The 22,676-nt window shown below is 43.8% G+C and overlaps 1 protein-coding gene across 4 annotated transcripts in view; it reads right to left on the bottom strand.

Moving 5' to 3' along the window:
* Positions 1-22,676, bottom strand: part of FRY (FRY microtubule binding protein) — a 364,922-nt gene that overhangs the window by 277,176 nt on the left and 65,070 nt on the right. For 3 of the 4 annotated variants that reach the window (XM_080941185.1, XM_080941186.1, XM_080941187.1), the window contains exon 1: positions 3,931-4,191. In XM_080941185.1, coding sequence (XP_080797311.1) covers positions 3,931-4,135 — 205 coding nt within the window. In that variant the 5' untranslated portion in view covers positions 4,136-4,191. Of the gene's footprint in view, positions 1-3,930; positions 4,192-22,676 lie in introns of those variants that run through there. The other variant, XM_080941189.1, reaches the window with a different exon arrangement.

Below are 22,676 nucleotides of genomic sequence, written 5' to 3'. Positions count from 1 at the left end.
GAACAAAGCAATTTTGGAACTTGTGTTTAGGAAAGAGGGTCACGTTACATAGTCCAGGCTAGCCTCAAACTTGCAACCCGGCCTCTGCATCTCAAATACTGGACTACAGGTGTAAACTACCACATCTGGAATTGATTTATGACTTTAAAATCACAAGTGATGGCAGTCAATATGATGTCCCAATAGTGAGCATTACCCAGGCTCCCCCCCCCCCCCCCCCCGCCATAGCCATGATGACTTCATCATCACTGGGAAGTCTGGGGCTGACTCCCCGAGGCAGATGGCTCTGTGCTTTTAGAACACACCTGCAGGCAAGATGGTCCCAGAAGCAAAAAGATAAAGATCAAAAAAGGTAACACGGGAGTTAGACCCCCTGAAGGCACATTTTCCATTCTGATGTAAGCACTCAATGTATAGTTTGTGAATGAACATATGAATGAATGAATCGGGCCCTCTCTCCATGAAGCACATATGGCAGACAGGAGACTTTAGGTGGAGGCACACGTTGTCTGTGGGCACATGGGAATAGTCAGGAGCACTGACTAGAACAGGCGTTCTCAAGTCTCTGCTTCTCCTAAGACAGATGGTCCCAGCAGCCAATGAGCAAAGTGGTCAGTGGGGCATCGTGGCAAAGATTACAAAGCTCCAATCCAAAGAGCTCAGCCCCAGCCCCGTGTGCCATTTATTAACCGTGCCCCCTCCCCTCTACTAAGCCTGTTCTTCCTGTGTATGTGCATAGCAGCACACACTAGGAACAGTTGTCACAACCAGTGTGTGTTTCTGTTTGCAGGAACCGTGTCAGGATGAACAGGCAACCATACTTCACACACACGGGTGGTGGGGAGCAATTGGTGCAAGCCACAGGACAGTGGAGCCACAGTTGAACTAAAAGGAAGGTAGACTTTGAATAGTCAGTGTTGCTCAGACCATGGGCAGGAAACTCTGACTTGCCCTGGTTCCCGGGGGGAGGGGTGGGCACAGTCGGTCTCCGTATGCTCTATGGAGTTCTAAGGAACTATGTGCAGAAATAGGAAAAACTAAGCTGGGTCCAGTGTCACAGACCTATCATCGCAGCTGCTTGAAAAGCTGAGACAGGAGGATTACAGTTTGAAGGCTGGTCTTTGGTGAGATCCAGACCAGAATGAGCAACTTAGTGGACTATGGGATCAGCAGTTCCAATCATCCAGAAGATCCAAGTGCCTATGTCAGGGGCTTACAACCTCCCTCCCTCCCTCCCTCCCTCCCTCCCTCCCTCCTTCCTCTTGTACATGCATGCAGACATGCACAATCACCAGAACGTGTACAGCCACAAACAAATGAAAAATAAAAATCTTCTTAAAAAGTAAAAAAAGAGGTCCGGGGATACAGCTCAGTGGTAGAGCACTTGCCCAGAGCATTCATGAGACCCCAGGTTCCAACCTCAGTACTGTGAACACTTCCAACCCAAAGCCCTCCAAACAGTCGGCCCCAGCAGCCTGTGAGGAGGCTGGACACACACAGGCAGCTGCTTTCAGACACTGTCCCCGCCCAGCATCTCAGGCTTCAACGTGTCACCCTTCACCTTGTCAAATTAGTCTGTCAACTCAATGTTAGAAAGGGAAATTTCCATAAAATCCATGGTTAGAGGCTGTGCCCAGCAGGGCCAAGTGACTGTACAGCAAAGTGGGGACCAGGGCTGGGGACCAAAGTGCTCTAAGTGGGAAGTGGGGTGTGTGTGTGGAGACAGTGGAAGACCGCAGGATGGATGGTGACAAATGTAAATCCAGGTCTGACACCAACCAACAGAAGCAGACAGGAAGAAAGAAGATGATTGTAGAAGTGAGTGAGTGAGGGGACCCCCCCACACACACTCATTAACAAACACACATACACACACTCAGACACACATGTATACACATACATACATACATATACTCTCACATACTCATACACATATACATGCACATATATATATATACACAAACACACATACATGTACACACAAATACACACATACACACATGCACATACTCACACACACATACTCACACATACACATACTCATACACTCACACATACACACACACTCATACACACACTCATACACACACAGCCCATCTGAAAGTGATGAAAGTGATCCCTGCCAGCCATGGGTTTGAGCCCTTTGTACCCATCTTGATCACTGTTCTATTGCTGTGAACAGACACCATGATCACAGAACTCTTATAAAAGAAATCGTTTAATTGGGGCTGCCTTACATTTTCAAAGGTTTAGTCTGTTATCATCATGGTGGGGAGCACGGTGATATACAGGCAGCCTTGACGCTGGAGAAGGAGCTGAGAGCTTTGCATCTGGGCCCAAAGGCAGGAGGAGAGAAGAGCCGCTGGGCCTGGCTTGGGTTCTTGAACCTCAAAGCCCACTCCCAGTGACACCCTTCCTTCAACAAGGCCACACTTCCTAGTCCTTTCAAATAGGGCCAATCCCTAAACATTTAAATCAATGAGCCTATGGGGCCATTCTTATTCAAACCACCACATTGCCAAAAGGTTATCTTGGAGATTCCTGGTCCAAAGACAGCTTTGCCTTAGACATCCAAAAACTACCCCTCCCAGTAGCTGCTACCTCACCTCCTTCTTTCCCCCAACACATTCAAAGGCTCCATGGTTCGAGCCTTGGTCTTCTTTCTCCCTTCCCCACCAAAAGAGCACAGTAACAGAGAAGTAACAAGAAACTCAAAACAGCAACAGCTCCACAACAAAAGTATCTCTCTGGTGTCTGTTTGTGTGTGTGGGGGGGGGAGGAATGGGGCTCAGTGGTTAGGGACACTTGTTCTTTTGGAAGATATGATTTCCAGCACCTACATGGTGTCTCACAACTATGTGTAACTCCAGTCCCAGGGCATCTGGAACCCTCTTCCGTTCTCCACAGTCATCAGGCATGAAGGTACATATAGAGGGAGGCAAAGCACATATAAAATAATTAAAAGAACTGCAACTTTAGTTTGTGACCTGGTGCCTCTAGGTCCCCAAATTATTTTCTACTTAATTCCCTAAAGCAGTATAAAGAGTCAGTCAGCTATTAGGGAACTCAATATAATTTTTACAAAATAATATTGGACTGAGTTATTTTCTCCTTTTTCTAACACAACACAGCCAGCCCTCAGCACTGACATCAATCTATTCTACATTTTTTTAAAAAAAACTGCAATAAAACATCAAGCCACAACCAAAAGGCCATATCCAGTGTTTCCTAGAAATTCCAAGGCAAATGGCATTGAAATCAAGTCATTTAATTCAAACCACAGAGGTCACTTAGTTGGGTGAAAGGTTAGGGTTCCTGTGGCAGGTGTCTCCCCCCCATATGTAATAAAGTCACCGAAGAATGTCAAAGGCCAACGTCACAGACCCTTTTCAAGACTGAGATTCACGTTTCTCCTGTCATTTAATACACACCCTCCACCATCGGCCACATTGTTGATTTGAGCCCGTGACTACACAAGGTCTCAGGCTCTGATGAAGGACTGGAATTTGAAGCACGCACTAGAGAACTTACTGCTGTTGATTTCTGGTGCCCATTTAAAAAAAAAAAAAAAAAAAAAAAAAAAGGCGTCAGTGTCACTCAACAATCCAACCTTGGCCACGCAATGCCACACAGAATTCTCAGGCTTGCAAGCAAAGCTGTACCAGAAACCTGAGGATGCTAAAGATACACAACTGCCCAGCTGCCTATCAACAACAGAGTCTGAAAGGACTCACAGCCAATCAGATAAAAGGAAAAAGACACTGGGTGCTTTAAAATGCAAAGACAGCTCTAACTCTTCAAGGACATAATTGAGAGACAGTTCTAACTCCTTAAGGTCACTCAAAGTACCCAAGTTATTTACATTTGATTGTATCCGTTGCTTTGTTTGTTTCATTTTAACCGATAAACACGAATTCAAACAATTCCTACCTGGGAATATGGACGGTCTCTTTTTGGGACGCCTCAGGTGAAAAGGTTCCAGGTTTTTGATGTTTCTTTGAAGTTTTCCTTTAACGTGATTTCCGATGGGAAGTTCAAGTGGCAGGCTGCTGCGTCTCAACGATTTAAATTCATTTTGAGATGAATTGAACTTGTTCTTTGTTCTGGAATATAAATTGCTGTCATCAACGGCCATTGTAGTAGATTCATTGGAGACTCTGAACAAAACTCTTCAAAGCCAACCCCAGTGGCGACCAGAACCACCCCCTGCCCCAGCTCCAGAAACTGGAAGTTCTCATGCTTGGCGGTACACTTGTTTGGGAAGCTTAACAAGTTGGTGGGCGGGGACTTGAACAGGTGTAGAATTACTAAGTAGCTCCTCCCTCTACTGTGAATAGTACAGGGGAGTGGTTGGGGGTGGGGGTTTGTCCACCATAAATCGTCGGGGGCTGGAGACCAGGGGAGGTGTGACACACACTGGCCCTTGCGAATGACAGTAAAAGTGGTATCAAGAGTGAACTTTCTGTTTTATTGGGGCCCTGCTGTAAGGCAAACACAAGCCGTGTTAGAATGAATGCCGACGCAAACTGTGAGTCCATTTTCCCAGGATTTCCCATAACACTTAGGGAGTTGTTTTTTTTTTTTTTTTTTTTTTTTTTTTAACCAGTTTGGGGAAGTATTTTTACACTTTTATCTTTGTGATTCGAGCTGCACACTCGCACACATCCTTCTTGATTCATATTTGGCTGGCGACCAAACCTGAAAATTGGCTAGAAGGGACATGAGAGATCACCAGCCGCGACCAGGAAGGAACCGGTTGTGGGTGTGTGCCGCCAGGCAGCAGTGCCGGGAAGCCTGGATCACCCTGACCCACCCTTCCATCCTGTGCTCCACCTGGCAGATAGCTTCTCCAGAAATGCAGGAAGCCTGGAGAACCAGAGGTCCAGAAAACAAGCTGCAACCCCAGCAGCGATGGTGTCCGCCACTCAGCAGATCACAGATAAATGTTGTTTGTTGGGCGCTGCCTTGCTTCCTGCTAAAATGTTCACAGGGTTTGGTGGTCCGAGAAAAGCCAGCTTCCTGCTTGTCCTGACCACAGCTTTTTTTTTTTTTTTTTACCCCCTTCTGCTTCAAGATTTTCAAAGTTTTTGTCCTCAGTTCCCTTTTCCCTTGCTCTCATTCTGTTGCAAAGCCCTGCACTCTTTTCTTAGTGCAGAAATCTCAGGTCTTTAATATCCTCCTTAGCCATGCACTAGGGCCAAGTCCATCAGCTCTCCGTGTGCATGCAAGCCTGTTTATGCACGCACAGACACACACCAAACACACACACACATATACACACCTTTCTACCGCTCTGTCTAACTGTATACAGTATTAGTCAAAAGATGAAGTAATTGATCTGTGTGTGTCTCTATATGTGTGTGTCTGTCTGTCTCTCTCCTGTGTGTGTGTGTGTGTGTGTGTCTGTCTGTCTGTCTGTCTGTCTCTCTCTCTCTCTCTCTCTCTCTTTCTCTCTGTGTGTCCTTTTGAACTGGACCAGGGATCAGTAAACAAACATCATGAAGGATCTGATGGTTCAGAAAGCTGTGCTTGCACGGGTTGCTTGGCTTCCCAGTAGGCTGTACAACTAGTTAGAAGATAGTGGGATGTGACACTTCTTCCCCTAACCCCGGACACACTACCACTCTGATAGGTGTTTTATTCATTGCCCTCCATTCTTATACCAGTTTTTTTTTTTTTTTTTTTGGAGGAGAACAGGTCTTTAAACTATGACGGGCGTTCTGGAGAGAAAAAACATATTCTTTTCCAAGTCTGTCCAGATTAGAGAGATCGTCATTTTGCTAACCCAATTCTGAAAATCGCCTGCACGGCATCCCACCCAGGACCCAGAAGTACTGTGTCAAACTGAATGGCAGAGTACTTGCCTGGCATTCCCAGAGTCCTAGATTTAAGCACCAGCAGGGCTGGGGGAGGGGAGGGGGAAGGAAAACATCTCCAAAGCGTGGCACAATGATCTGATAGGAGAAAACAAAGATCCCATACCCCAAACACCAAGAAGGTTTCATTTGTTTCTATTCCCCCACCCTTTTTAAAAAGTGGATGTATTTTATTTTCATTTCAAATGTTATTCCCTTTTCAGGTTTCCTTTTTATAAACTCCCTATCCTACCCCCCCTTCTATGAGGTTGCTCCCTCCACACACCCACCCCCTCCCACCTCCCTGCCCTGACATTCCCTACACTGGAGCATCAAGCCTTGGCAGGACCAAGGGCTTCTCCACCCCACTGATGCCCAACAAGGCCATCCTCTGCTACGTATGCAGCTGGAGCCATGGGTCCGTCCATGTGTACTCTTTGGATAGTGGTTTAGTTTCTGGGAGCTCTGGTTGGTTGGTGAAAGTTTCATTTCTAAATATGCAATGAAGTGGTCTTAGGGCACAAAAGTGTTGAATATTAACAGGGAAACATGGTGAGAAACAGGCTCGGTATGTAGTGACTGCTTCTTTGTAATTCACAGTATTACCATGAGGCTAACTGTGAATATAGACATAAATCAAATGTACAGATAAAACCAAAGAGTCTAAAGAAAGGTTACTGTATTTCTTGTGCATTAGGTAGGGCTACATGTGCGTGTGTGTGTGTGTGTGTGTGTGTGTGTGTGTGTGTGTGTATAATTTGTCTTTATCTTTAAGATGAGGGTGGTTGGAATACAGGCATTTGAACGACAGATCTATTGTATGCTCAGTTCTTAACTCTAACCAGGCCCTTTACTAAGCTTGTGACATGCATCTTACTAATTCCTCCCACTGACTTGTTTTATAGATGGGAACCTTGAGACAGAGTCTAACGTCCCACGGCTACAGGGAGAAATCTGGATATCTTCACATCAACTATGCTCCCACACTGCACGATTAGACGTACCTGGCATCTAAGAGGGATTGGACACTTTTCACAGTTTCCTAGGACACTTCTTCCTTCGAAGCAGATTCTCCTGCTGTGACTGAATGTTCAAGGCCGGCCGGCCACGCCCAGCTACCTAAGCTGCCCCCTCTGACAGGCTCTCAGAGGTGCTGAAGCCAAGTGAAAAAAGCCAAGGTAGAATTCAGATTTTTACTGGTGTTCGTTGGGAAGTGTTTTCCACAATAGTAAGTTCTGCGAAAGAGCTTTTCCCATTAAAACGTATTTTAAAGTAAAATTAGATTTTTTTCTCCCAAAGACTGAAATAGTTAGACGTAATAATAATTGAAAACAAATCAATTGCTGAGAGATGGCTCAGCCAGCAGAGGCAGAGCAGAGAGATGGCTTCATGGTACTTGTTGAAGACCCAGCACCCATATGGCAGCTCACAACTCCTGTTCCAAAGGGTCTGATGCCTTCTGAACTCCATGGACAGTAGGAGTGTGCACAGTGCACACACCGACACACAGGCAAAATATGCATACACGTAAAATAAAATAAGATAAATAAGTCTAATAAAAGAAAAAAACATGGTTTGGAGAGGGGGCACGGGGAAGGTTGAAGAGAGGAGAGGAAGAAGGAAATGATGTAGACATAGTACATGTATAAAAGTTAAAATGAATTTAACAATAAAAGAAATTATTAATGCCCCATCAAAAGTGCTATTGTATTCCTGAGGTATATCAGATGTCTTGATTCTCCAAATGTTAAAGGATGCAAGAGAGGGATGTAGGGATTCATAATATACTACATATAATTTCCTTCCTGCCCAAGTCATTTCCCCTCCAAGGGAATACAAACAGACAGGAATCCCACTCAAGGGGGGTAAGTGACGACATACTGAATTTGCTATCAATATTTTTATTTCTTCAAAACTGAAATTAAATCACACATGTGCGTGTGCACACATACATACACACAGAGTGAACTATCCTTTTGAAATATTTAAATTCGCTGCTATGAATGGCAGTCAGCCAAAAAAAAAATTAGTTCACTTATTTAAACAGGAATAATTTCCAGTTCTGATGTTGTCTGATTTTTCTCTTTATACCAAGAGACAAGAGTGAAATTTCACCCTTTTTATTTTCTATTTTATTTTATTTTTTGTGATTTTATTTTCTAGCAGTGGAGACAGAATCTAGTACCTCGTGCTTGCTAGGCAAGCTCTCCACTAGTGTGCACAAATTAAACTCTTTATTTATTTATTTTTCTCAGGCAGCTAACAGAATGAGGATGTTAGGTTCTGGGTTAAAGGAAACCCAAAGTAATTATAAATCACTAATCTTGATTATAAGTAATTATAAATATTATAAATACATAATCAGGTATTTTTTACTATAATGACCATTGTATCTTAAGCATCTCCATAATTCAATAGATCTAATAAACTGATCTTTTTTTGCATGATTCTAATCCCAATCTATGAAGACACGGTATATTGATATATTAAATGACTTGGCCATTCCGATGAACAGTTTACTCTTCCTAGCTTTGCCCTTCATAGAAAGTTCAGACAGCACATAGACACTTCCTCAACTCACAGTCACAAATTTCTGGTGAGCTCTGGCATCTTTGCAATAGCTGTAGCTACTGAAAATGACACTTCACAACAGTAAACTCCTTCCCCTGTCCCCTTCTTGAACGATCTCCCACAGACCCTTCACGCTTTCCCAATGTGTTTCTAAATCTTGCTAGTCCGGCACTGTAACACACATCTGCAAATATTTCTTATTCTTTTGTGCTTCACTGAATATTTTCAAACACAGTGGATAGCAAATATCAGAATAATGAAAATCACCTAGTCACATGACTCCTCTGTTTTCTCTCTCTGAACAACATGAGCCACCTTTAGGGACCGCCACAAAGACAACTGTGCCCAACGTATTATCTCTTTGTTGTTATGACTGAGGATGTCTTTCCTCAGATCCTAAAATTGTAATGATGGTGGAGCTGGAGAGAGGGCTCAGTCATTCGAAGCACTTGCTGCTCTTGCAGAGGACCTGGGTTCGGCTCCCAGGATCAAGTCAGGAAACTCAGAACCACCTGTAACTCCAATTTTAAGGGATCCGATATCTCTGGCCTCACTGATGTGCACATAACCCCATTCCCACATACACATAATTTAAAAGATGAAGATGTTCAGTAGATAGCCTGAAGCTCACAAAGCAATTGATGCTTAGTGCTAAAATTCTCTACTCCTTTGTGTTGCTTTCACACTACCATCCGCTCCTTCCTATTTCAGTTCCCTTCTGCCCAAATTCTTCAGGGACTCTTAAAAGTCTGTTTTCCAGGGCTAGAGATGTAATGATACTACAGAATGTGCTTAGCATGTGTGAAGCTCTGGGTTCGATCCCCATATTGCAACAACAAAAAAATATATTCTACTTGCTTTCCCTCTCAGGCATGCCTGCTTATTAAGCACCTACTATGTGTCTGGTGCCATGCAGAGTCCAAGCTCTTTAGTCCCAAGAATAAGTAATAATTATGAGGGGAACAAATCTGAAGCACAGGGTGGTGGCAGGGGGAAAATGAGGCTTGAGGCCATCAGCCTAGCTCTAGGTTCTGTTAGAAACCCTGACTGAAAGGAGTAAGGTGGAGACAGACAGAGTAGGAGACATGATGTCTTCTTTTGGCCTCTGGCATCATACATGGATGTGCACTTCTGCACACACATGTGCACATACCAACAGGCAAGGACACTTGTGCATACACCACAGGTCTACACACAATAATATTCTGTGCTTGCAGCAGCACAGAATACACACGAATAACATGTTGTTCTTGTCTTTGCTTCTTAAACACAAGGCTGTTATTTACACAGTGTTTGTGCTGAATGAGCGGCATAGGTCACCTGGAGATGGCTGAGAGCCTATGGGACGGTGCACTTAAACTAATCTAAATGCTATGCTGTTTTTTTATAAGGGACCTGAGCATCTTTGAGTTTGGGAGCTAACTTACTGAGGGATAGCAATGTGGTAGGTAATCCCACAAACACCATTAAGAAAAATTTAGATGTTGGCAAATGAAGTATAGAGTGATTCAAAAGAACAGAGGGCTGGCAGAAAAATAACCATTTGACTCTACAGGCAATATAATATATGAACATACACATATATACATATATATCACATATACATTATATGTAATATATGATACTAAATATATATTAAATACTTTATGTTTATATAAAATTATATATTAAACACTTTCGATGTCAATACAAAGTTACATATATATTAAACTTTATTTAATGTCTCTATGTGTGTATACCATGTGTATGAGTGACTACAGAGGCCCAAAGAGGGTGCCTCTGCCTCCCCAGCACTGGGATTAAAGGTATATGCCTCCACTGCTCGGTTCAAAAATAACTACTTTTAAAAAGTATTTTATTCTTAAAAGCTGGCTCTGGGCACTTAAAACAAGTCGGTAATTCATGACAAAATGTAAAATGATTTTTAAAATTTGAAAAAAGTTTTGGTTCCGGTCAGTAGCCTTCGTTTATCTGAACAGCTGAAGGTTTATGAAATGAAGAAGCTGAGGTTTATATGCCATGCACACAGAGCCTTTACAAATGGCTCCAGAACTGGTTCTTACTGGTCTGAAAGCCAACTTAGTTGCTCTAGCAGTTCACTGTTTCCCCTCATTCAATTTTGGAAGTCTCAGCAAAATGCCAGAAACTGCCTGGCCCATTCTCCAGCTATGGTAAGACCTGTCGAGACACTTTTGGGGGGCTTGTGGAGACTCCTTTAAAAATCGGGCACACCGAGGCTAGAGAGATTGCTCAGTGGTTAGAGCACAGACTGCTCTTCCACAGGTCCTGAGTTCAATTCCCAGCAACCACATGGCAACTCATAACCATCTGCAATGGGATCTGATGCCCTCTTCTGGTGTGTCTGAAGACAGTGACAGTGTACTCATATAAGGAAAATAAATAAATCTTTTTTTTTTTTTAAATCAGGCACATCATAAACAAACCTTACTTTAGCCCTGATTAACTCATATGAACCCAGCCAGGAAAAGACCAATAGTTTCTGCCTTATGTTTCTACTGAACAGATAGAACTGAGATTTGCACTCCTAACACAACTAAAGATTTTGAGGTATTTTTGCCCCAGTGAAAGTTTTAGTCCTGGGAAAAGTGGTTTCCAAAACTAGGTCAGTGAATGACTACCATCTCTGAGCTTGCTGGAGCATTAGTGGCCTGTCACCATAGTTAGTGTCACCAAAGAGTTCAACTTTCGCCTGTGTGCCCATGGTGGCTAAACCTGAGCCCTCCCTGACAGTCTGCACAGAGTTCAACATCTCTGCATTCTAGTGCATTCTACTCATTTCTGGTGAAAGGTCAGCATGTTCTTAAATGCCACTTTCAGACTGCAGTGCCTGAGTTTCCAGATTTCTGACCCAACTGAAATGTACCACTGTTTGCCAAGTGGCAAAACAAACCAAGGGCTTGAAACTACTATCACCAAAGGCCATGTTTACTTCTTAGACATCTTTTGGCTGGTGTCCTCCACCCTTTCTGGACCTACCTGTGATTCCCCACAGGTCTGGCTTCTTTGACTGGAGTTCCTTACACATTCCATCTTTGACATGGCTTCTTGCTCTGCCGTACTTTGGTAAAATACCCCTTTGAGTTTCCTTCCTGCTCAAACACACATCTCAACACTGGGCAGGCCACCTCTGCTGTGCAGATGGATGTGTTAGCCAGGCCAGAGAGTCAAAGGTTGAAACAAACACCATATGCATCTTCATAGAACATGACCATACCTACCTTGTTACTGGGACCCTGTCAATCCTGGACTTAAGTAAATGAGTCTGCATTGCTTTAGGGATGCCTTTTGTAGCATCCCCATTTGAGTTAATTTTCTGTATATTTAAATCATTTTTATTCAGACTTTAAAAAAAAAAATCCTAAACTTGTTTGTTTTGGCTATCGATGGACACACAGATAGTTGTATGCTGAGCTCAGGTCATTTAGGATCTGGTCTTTTATGGTCCAGAACATGGAAGCTACCTTGTTTCTTCCATCAAGGCCTTGCTTCCTACAGCAATGTAAATGATGGTTGGTATGTTTAAATGAAAGGTTTCAGTGGCACGTAAAACAGTTAATAACAGCATGGACATACACAAGTGCCACGTAGCTCTGTCTGGCATCATAAATGGTACCTTTCTCATGATTGTATACTTTTTATCTGATTGGATGTTGGTGTTCCTGATCAAGACACCCAAGGAAGGACCCTCCCCAGTCTGATGACAGCATATGTGTGGAAAGCATGCAGGGACTGCCCAGCTGAAGGTGACTCACGAAAGGAACCGTGCCCTGATCTGCATTAGAAATCACTAATAACGACAGACAGACAGTCTTCCTTTAATGGCAAAGTCTAAAACCACACCGTTCCCCACCTTTTACACTCGGTTTCCAGTCACCTCTAGACCCTCTCTTTGCTTCTGTCTCTTCTCTCCCTGGTTCCTAATCACTGCACAGAGAAAATCCCCTTGGTCCCTACCTCTGTTCCACTAGGAGAAACAACAGAAGCACATGAGAAATTTCAGTAGGTGTCCTTGTAGAATGGACAATTTCTTGCTTCTTGCCAAGTGTTGAAAACAAACAAACAAACCACCATCAGGTCGGGCAGTGGTGGTACACACCTTTAATCCCAGCACCCAGGAGGCAAGAGGCAAGCAGAGCACTGAGTTCAAGGCCAGTCAGAGTGACACAGGGAAACCTTGCTTTGCAAAAAACAAACAAACAAAAAACCCAGAAAACTCCATCATTTTGCTTTTGCCTCTGCCAAGAACTGAATTCCATATTAGATGCTGAACATACTATGTATCTATCGTTCAAGATGGTGGAATGTGATCTGTTTCTCTGTCCATTCCAGAATCCTAGTCTCCCTCAACTAGATCAAAACTGGGAACCCTCCTACCACGGAGAACATTAAGAAACACCCAACTTCAGTTGTCTCAGAACCCTTATCTCAGGTGAGTGTTCCTACCCATCTGCACTTTTCCTATATCATATCCTAGAAGGCAGGAGAGGTGCACATCAAACCAGCGTTTTCCACTCCTGTGAAATGCAAGCATAAATGCATATTATAAATTTACAGCCACTGAGATAAGAACCTACAGTAACTCTAGAGGCAAAGCCATTGGTGGTTCTTGTACCCGGGTTGTGACACGTGCCCCATTACTATCGGGTACGATGAGTGATAGCTCGATCACAGCGTACAGAGTGATACTTGCACTGTAGCTAGACTGAAAACATCCACAGTTAAGATAATTCGGCCTGCTTAACATTCATCCTCCTTTGATTTTTAAAGGAAACACACATTTTGGTTTTTTAATCAGACTATTTGGGAAGCACAATGAAGTAGAGGAAAAGAAGAAATCTCACAGCCTCCCCAACAAAGACAAGCACTGTTGACTAGGATCTTTCGCTGGTGTTCTGTTACCCACCCAAGTGCAACCCCAGAGCCTGTCCTCAGTCCAGGTCGGTGAGGCATCCCTCGGAAGCATCACATGGCTGGATAGAACCAATAGACGCCGGGCAGAGCAGATGGATGTTGGGCGGAGCCGATGGATACTGGGCGGAGCCGATGGATGCTGGGTGGAGTCGATGGATGGTGGAGTCAGCCACCAAGTGAGATCAGTAAGAGAGGCTATGAAGGTGTAAACAATAAGGACAGAGAAAGGCATAGCTCAGGGGTAGAGCGCTACCAGATAGAGCCTAGGGCCCTAGGCTTGACCCCACCAACACCAGAAAATGAATAAAATATTAATATTAATTAAATTATATGTTAATCATTCTAACTTAGAAGGAGGAGGAGGCAAAGGCAAACAGACAGTGGAAGACACGAAGAAATCTGAAGTAGCTGTCTTTCCCACAAAGGCACAGTGGCTCCGAAGGTCTGTGAACCGTGACTTCGAAGGAATGAGGCCTATACATTTCTCTACTTTTCACCTCATCTCTCCTTCTCACTAACAGTTACCACTACTCTTTAGCTCAGCGGCTCTCAACCTTTCTAATGCTGTGACCCTTCCATTCAGTCCCCCATGCTGTGCTGACCCCCAACCATAACATTATTTTGTTGCTACTTCATACCTGAAATTTTGCTACTGTTATGGATGAAAAATATCTGACATGCAACCCCCGAAAGGGGTGGAGACCCATAGATTGGGAGCTGACACTTTAGCTCTGCTGCAAATCCAGCCATCTGCCAACAGCAGCATTTTCCCAGGAGCCTCTTGAGCATTGCAGGGAAGGGGGGACTAGCAGGTGGGCTTAAGGTGTGCCTTCAATTCCTGCATTCTGCTACCTGGGTCCTCAGTGTGGGTCATAACCAACCACGCTTGAGCTTGGTCACGCAGACGTTGGGAAATAACCTCCCACAGCTTGGAAGGACTCAGGAGCCCCACACAATCCAAAGAACTGGCTTGGTAATGTACACTGGTGGATAAAGACATTCTTTTTTATCTTGTGCCCTGAATCCATTTCTGCAAGTAGGCAAATGAAGCCAACACACAATGTAGGTTTTTCTAGAAATCGTCCTCAAAGCAAGCAGATGCCTGGAAATAAACCAAGTTCCCATTAAGCCAGCCATTCCTCTGCTCTACACAAACCTGTATTTTTCTTGTTGTTGAACAAGTTTGTCCACAAAGGATCAACTCTTGCACCACCTCTAGGAAATGTTATCCTATTAGGAAGGCCAGGTTTTTTCCACCAACGAGTACTGTGGCTTTACTGTCACCTTTGGAAGGACGCAGAGGTTGATGCATAATTTCCTAAACATGAGCTTGTGGTTCTTCATTTTTACACAGAAATTCTTCTCAAAATACCTGGCCTTGGATTTTTATATATTTCTATCAGGCTTTTATTTACTACTAGAATTAACTGGCTTTTCTAAATTGAGAGATAATTCTCTACAAGTTTATGGTAGTGGGACAACTTAGAAATTCTTAAAACTTAAAGACTTTTGGGCTGGAGGAATGGCTCAGCAGTTAAGAGCACCAGTTGCTCTTCCAGAGGTCCTGAGTTCAATTCCCAACAACACACGGTGGCTTACAATCTTCTGAGATGGAATTTCATGCCCTCTTCTGGTGTGTCTGAAGACAGCTGCAATATATCATATATGTAAAATAAATATATAATTCTTTTAAAATTGAAGAATTTTGAAAAATCTAGTGTGCTGGAGAGAGAGTTCGGTGGTTAAGAGCACATGATGCTTGTCCAGAGGACCTGGGTTCAGTTCCCAGCATGCTGTAACTTCATCTCTAAGAGATCTGATGCCTTGCTCTGTTCTGCCCTCTGCGGACACCTCCACTCACATACAAGCATCTGCATAGATGCTCATACACATACCCACACAGAAACTCACAAACATACCTACAAAGGCACTTACACAATATCTGCACAAACACCCCCACACCCCCACAGATTCTCACATACACATCTACACACGTATATAATTAAAAATAAATCTTTTATAAACATTTTAAGAGAATCAAATTGAGTTTTCATAATGCATATTTTTTTTTTAGAAAGGAAACTGAACAACCATATTTGCCAAGTACCCAAGATGTTTATTCTTCAGGAACTGGAGATGTGGCTCATTGATACAGCACTGGTGTGTCTGAGGCTCTAGCTTTACTCCTTGGCAATGTGCTAAATAAATTAATGAGTTAACTAATCAATTTCGAGCAATAGTTACTTTAATTGAGCCACAGAAATGCTTAAATGTTGGCAATTCCAGGGGAAGCAGGTGAGAAATACAATTCACCAAATCATTTTAGAAGCTCTCTGGGTAATCTGTGGTTGTAGGTGTATGTCAGGCATGTTTAATAAAACAGTTCCTTGCCTGTTTGGAAGGGAACACACCCCATAACATACAGAGAGGCACAGTAAGCTTCTTTTCCCCAGAACATGTCTATGATTTAATTTCTTCTTTAAAACTTGAAAATTAACCTTAATGATGGGCACATTTCAAAGGAAGAGGATGTCGCAATTTCATGCTTAAGCAGAGGCAAAGAACAAGGCAGGGCAAACACACTAGATACATGTTGCTAGAACTTCTTATGGTTTAGATACATGTTGCTAGAGCCTCTTGCCAGTTAATGTGACTGTATTCAACACCAGAAGACACAAGGGAGGTTTGGCTACTCATGAATTGGCTCTCTTCTTTCCCCACATGAAACAGACCAGTCACTTGAGTCTTCTCTCAATATCTCGCCATTGTCAAAAGTCTTCTTTGGGTTGGAGAGATGGCACAGTATGGAAGAGCACTGGCTGCTCAAGGACCCGGGTTCAGTTCCCAGCACTCCCATGGAAGCTCAGAACCATCTGTAACTCCAGTTTCAGGGAATCTAATGCCCTCTAATGCCTTCTGGCCTCTGTAAGTACTGCACACATGTGGTTTATATACATTCATGCAGGCAAAGCACACATTTACATAAAAAAAAACCTTGACATGAACCCAAGACTATTTTTCTCTTTCTAAAGAGTTAATTTTTTATGTTATTTTTGTCTACATTATTTGCAATCACCCTCCCCTCTGAAATAGGTCTTGCTCTGCAGCCAGGGCTGAGCTAGACTCATTATTTAGGCCCACACTGGCCTCAAACTCATAGCAACCCTCCTGCCTCAGCCTCTCAAGCACTGGGGTTATGAGTCTCCATAACTCACACAAACACCTTTTCTTCTTTTTATAAAAAAAAAAAAAAGAGTTAGTTTTATTATTTTAAATAACAGAACTGGTGCATGTGGGTGTGTGGGGTCACAGGCATATGGATGGGGTGCCCACAGAGGCCAGAAGACAGCATCGGTCCCCTGGGTCTGGAGTTGCAGGTGGCTGTGAGCTGCCCACCATGAGTACTAGGAACCGAATGTAGGACTCCTGGAAGATCCGTCAGTGCTGTTAAGCCCTGATCCATCTTTCTGGCCCCCAACGTAAGTCTCTTGACGCAAAGTTTCATACCATATTTCATACTGCTCATTAGCAAGGTAGGATCCGTGCGCACGTGCATGCACATGCGCGTACACACACATATACACTGTAGCTAAATATCCATTTTTGTCTATATCTATGCAACTTTGGTTTTTAAAAATATAAGTATTATTAATTAATGCCTAAAAGCTAATTGACAAACCATATTATCGTTCTCGAATTGTAAACAGACATAATTTTCAAGTCCCCATTACTGCCCAAGCTGGGTAGTGTGCACAGGTACCCATCAGAGCAGCTAGGCACTCCAGACCCCCACAATTAACCGGTCCACACTTTATGACCTCTGAATTGCTGACATTTTCTTGGTCACCTGTGATTTTTATTTGGGAACTCATCTCACATCCTCTTCTACCCCCTTGTCATATATCCGCACCCACATTCCAACAGTCACCACCCTTAGAATTTATAATATCGACCAGGGCACTCTCTTCCCAACAGGAGACTCCTTTAACCTCTGCTTGGATCTGTCAACACGTTTTGCCCCATTCTGCCTTTCAGGCATGTCCTCGATGTAGATGTAGGTGTCAAATGGCAATTTCTACAAAGCCACTAGGAGGCCATTCTGTGCTTGTAGCGTTTAGTGGCTCCCCACAGCCTGCTGCAGGACCAGCTCCATCCCTCACCTGGGCTCTCTGTGAACTGGACTGAAGGTGTTGACCTTCAAGAGCTCCTCCCAGTCTGGGTGGCTCTCAGGTTGGGCCTGACTTCCCACCCCGCCCCTTCCTGGAGTCTAGCTCACCCCTTTCGTTCCCAGCCCCTGCTTTGTTAGGCCCCGCCATCCCACTTCCTAGCTCCCACGAAGAAGAAGCATTGTCTCCCTGCAGCTCCTCTCTGCCCCTGCCCCACCCTGTACCGCGGAGTGTTGTGAATCTGTTTTCCCCAGACTGTCTTATAACCCTCTGCTTATCACTCTCCCGGGTGGGATGTGACTCATTTCTTACAGGTTCTTGTGTCCCCAGAGCCTGGCCTAGCTCCTAGCATTCAGGGAGTGCTCAGTAATGTACTTGCTGGACGCACGTCCTCCTGTAGCATGGGAAATAAAGGTAGACATGAGAACAGTGTTTTCCGAGTTCTGGCAAATTCTAGAAACAGACTCAGACTTTGGGAGTTGTCTTCATATACTTAAACAAACATAAGGACCTAGCTAGCACTACATCAGAAGACAGGCAGTTTTTTTTTTTTTTTTTCTCTTAAGGAGGAGGAGGAGAATACATGTTCATGACCAACTGAACTATGTGGGTCAAAGGCTGGCAAGCAATGAGACGCTGGGACCTCATGAGGTTGATTTTCTTGATTCACAAAAGGCTCAAAGGTGAATTCCGAGAACAGCGTTGGACATGTTTCAAGCTGAGTTCAAAATGCTTTTTTTTTCCTACTTCAGAGAAAAAAATAAAAGAGGAAAAACAACAGGAAGTGGCGTCAGTACTGTTTCGTTTAGTGGACCTCTCTAGGCTCTGGATGATGACAATGGCTTTCGACAAGGACAACAGCTCATGGCAAGGGAAAGGCAAGGCCTTCAGCAGCAGGAGGGACAGCTAGGTGGGATGTGATGGCTGCAGCCTTGCTTTGCTGACTGTCACAGTGAGGGCTGGCTCCCCTGTGACCTCCACAGCGCTTCTGGTACCCAGACTGGTTCAGAGTCTGGAGCTTGTATTTAGAGCAGTGGTTCTCAAACTGTGGTCCCAATCCCATTTGGGAATCGAACAACCCTTTCATAGGGGTCGCCTAAGATCATCAGAAAACATATTTACTCAATGATTCATGAAGAGTAGCAAAGTCACAATTAGGACAAAGCCATGAGAATAATGTAGTTGAGGGTCACAACAATGCGAGGAGCTGTACTAAAGGGCAGCAGCATCAGTACCAAAGGGCAGCAGCATCAGTACCAAAGGGCAGCAGCATCAGTACCAAAGGGCAGCAGCATCAGTACCAAAGGGCAGCAGCATCAGTACCAAAGGGCAGCAGCATCAGTACCAAAGGGCAGCAGCATCAGTACTAAAGGGCAGCAGCATCAGTACTAAAGGGCAGCAGCATCAGTACCAAAGGGCAGCAGCATCAGTACCAAAGGGCAGCAGCATCAGTACTAAAGGGTAGCAGTATCAGGAAGGTTGAGAGGCACCGAGGAAGCAGTAGGGGCAGGTCACCCCCAGGAAGGGCACCTGCTGCCATTCCATCCTTGTCCCGTGCAGCACTCGCTGGGGTTCTTCTGTGTCCCAGCCAAGGTTGGGAAGTAGGATCAAGGAAAGATGCAGCCTTCCCAACGTTGGGGCATTCACAGCATGATGAACCAAGGAGCGTGTGCTGTAAGACCAGACTGGTTGCCTGGTTACATAAAGGACAGTGGAGGAGAACCTTCAATAAGAAAGGAGTGGGGAGGGAGAGATCAAGTGTCCATCATATAGGGCAATGATGAGTTCTGGGAGGAACGGCACACCAGGACAAAACTAATAAATGTAACCTTTGCCAAGATGTCCGAGGCTTGGCCCTGAATGCCACCAGTGCAGCAGATCCAGTCCACTGTTTGCCAGGCCAAAGGGTTCTATTTTTGTCACCCCGTCTACAGAGTGCGGTGCAATAAACATCTCAGAGGCTAATTAAGACTACTGGAGTTAAAAGTGTAGACAACTTTTGTAATAAGGACCGAGGTTTCAAGAGGAAAACAGTACAATTTTCTCTTAAAACATTTCCTAGGTATAGATTTGCTTCCTCTAAGAAGTTTTCTTTTTGCTTTGCTATCTGAGACATCTTGTTAACAATGTTGCCCTGTCCCCTTAAACAATGCTCTGGACACCCAGCCTTTGGGTGGGCTTCTACACTCAGAGGCAGGACTCCCACAGTAGGTCGGATGCAGGCCTCTGACTTAGATGAAATGAGATGGTTTCCAGCAAATTCAGCTTGCGTGACCTGGGGCATTGATAAGCTAAGGCCATTTCGTATTTTCTCTTCTTTCAAACTTGATATCAGGTGGAAGGGAATAACCCGGGAACAGAGACTCATAAATGTAGGGTGGGTCAGAAGAAAGGGTTACTTTATTTGACCTCTCCAAAAATCCTTAGGCAACACTGATAAAAATTTGAAATTGCCAACTTATCAGCAGCAATGTATAGTGTCTCCTAGGAGACAAGTGATAACAGACACACAGCCCAAAGAGCAACCCCAGTGTTCCAGACTTTAAAGATGGTATCATCCAGCAGTAGGCAGACAGTGGGCCGGCAGTTGAAAGTCTAGGGAACTTGAAGTTGGAAAGTTAGGTTTTGGTGCTGTTTGATAAGGAGTGGGCCCATTAACCCCTCCAGGATTCTGTCTTCATCCTTAAAGGGGAAGTGATAGCATCTAGACACAGGAAATGGCAGCAGTGAGGGGGTGGGGTGGGGGTGTGGTCGAGAGGAGGAGCTGCTGTGGGTGGGGGTGAAAAAGGATTCTGGTGAAAGTCCCTGGATCCAGGATTTGGAACAGAAGCACTGCAATTCAACAAAGAGCTCTAGGGAATTTTATAGGTAACTCCAGGAGATGAAAAGGAAAACAAACATCAGAACAAGAAGGAAGAAAGGAAGGAAGGGAGAGGAGAGAAAGGACCACCAGAAAAGAATCCTGGAAACAAAATTTAAATAAAAACAGGGTTGGTGAAATAAATGCCTAGGTGTTTGCCACCAGGCTGACTGCCTGAATTCCATCCCAGGAGCCACGTGTTGGAGGGAGAGGTCCGATTTTCAGAAGTTGTCCTCTGATCTCCTCATGAACTCTGTGGTCTGCCCATCTCATACACACAAACAAATGAAGGTTTAAAAAAGTATGTGACAACATAGAACACTTAATATTATTCTTTCTGTGTTATGTGAGAAGCAGAGCCTAAATAAGACATGTAAGGAAGAGAATAAAACAGTGCCCACTAACATAAAGGAGGAAAATAATAATAATAATAATAATAATAATAATAATAATAATAATAATAAAACAGTCCTGCCTTAATATGAAAGGGGTCTATAGCGCTTCTTTGTACTCTAGGCTTTCTTGCATTCCTGATGTGGAAAGTGTGTGCATATGTTATATACACATTTTTATGTATACATATGTGTATACATGCATGCATATATATATATAGGTATATATACATGTTTATCTATATGACCCCTTTTATGTTTATGTATAGACATATACATGCCCATCTTAGTATAATTCTAGGATGTGAGGGGTCACTGTCTTCCTCAAAAATCTAATACAGCTGTACTCAGCCTGTAGATCACAACCCCATTGAGGGGGAAATGACCCTTTCACAGGGTCGCCTAAACCATCAGAAAACACAGATTTTACACTATGATTCATAATAGTAGCAAAACTACAGTTGTGAAGTAACTGAAAATAATTTTATGCTTGGGGGTCCCTACAGCATGAAGAATTGTGAAGGGTAGTGGCATTAGGAAGGTTGAGAAGCACTACTCTGATGTTAGAGAATAAATGGAGAAAGGAAACCTAACTAGCACATCCCTGTCTGCACTTAATCTCTGTTTCCTGTTGGCCCCACTGTTCCCTTTCCCAGGACAGAACAGGGAAGCCACAGGCAGGCGGTTTGCTGGGGAAGCCACCTGGGGATTGCGCTTGCTCCCAATGGCAAGCTATTGAACCCTGCTCTAAAACCAGAAAAAAGTGGCTGTCCCTTCTTAGTGTCATCCTCGGTAAGAGTGTAGGGATACTGTGCAGGAACTGTGGTGCCCAGTGAGGAGTGTGGGCACTGTGACTCCCAGTGAGATGAACGAAGACACTGGACTCCTTCACCAGGAGTCTGGCTGAGGGCAGAAGGAATGTGCCCGGACTCTTTTAAGACAGGTGCCCTGAACCCCGACTCAGCTGAAACTGTATTTATCCGTCTGTGTCCACACAGCTAACCTCTGTCTCAGAGGAAGGAAGGAAGAGCGGCACGTGACAGCATTTAGCTGCTCACTTTTTGTCATGGCCATCCAAGAATGACAGAGATGCATCTCATCCCTCCAGAACTGGTCACCTTAACTTCGTGTTTTCGTACCTTTGGTTAAGAAGGCATGTGGAGTGGAAAAGAGGGGGTTAGGAGATTACTTAAAACTCAGTTTGGTTCTCCAAACAGCAAGCTGTGAAATTTTGAATCTTTTTGCCTCCATAGCATAGCAAAAAGTCTAAAATGTGTAGTCCTAACAATGAACATGTGAAAAACAAAGTCTGAGATTTCAGTGGTTAAACATGGACAACGTGAAATAAGTAAACTAGACAAAGGATTTAGAATGGTAAAGAGATAGGAAATCCAAAGACGACGGGAAAAGATTTAAAGGACAAAATCGATTAAGAAGTAAATGATTCAAAGACACATGAAAACCAGCTTAGGAGCTTGCTTTAATTATGCATGTGTACATGTACTTATGTGTATGTGTGCATGTGTGTGTGAGCACATGTATATGTGTGTGAGAGCACAGATATGTATATGTGTGTGTATGTATGTATATGCTTATGTGAGCATGTATGACTGTATGTGTTTGTGTGCATGTATGTGTGAGTGCATGTGTATATGTATGAATGAATGTGTGTGTGTTTATGTGGGTTATGTATATGTGTTTGTGTGCATGTGTGTGAGTGCATGTGTATGTATGTGAGTGCATGTGTATATCATGTATATATATGTGTGTGTGTGTTTATGTGAGTATGTATGTATGAGTGTATGTGTTTGTGTGCATATGTGTGTGAGTGCATGTATATGTGTGTGAGTACATGTATATGTGTGTATGTATGTGTATGCTTATGTGAGCATGCATGACT

Source organism: Micromys minutus (genome assembly GCF_963924665.1).
Source record: "Micromys minutus genome assembly, chromosome: 29".
NCBI lineage: Eukaryota > Metazoa > Chordata > Mammalia > Rodentia > Muridae > Micromys > Micromys minutus.
The sequence above is the reverse complement of the archived record's forward strand: the minus strand, read 5'-3'. Positions and strand labels throughout refer to the sequence as shown.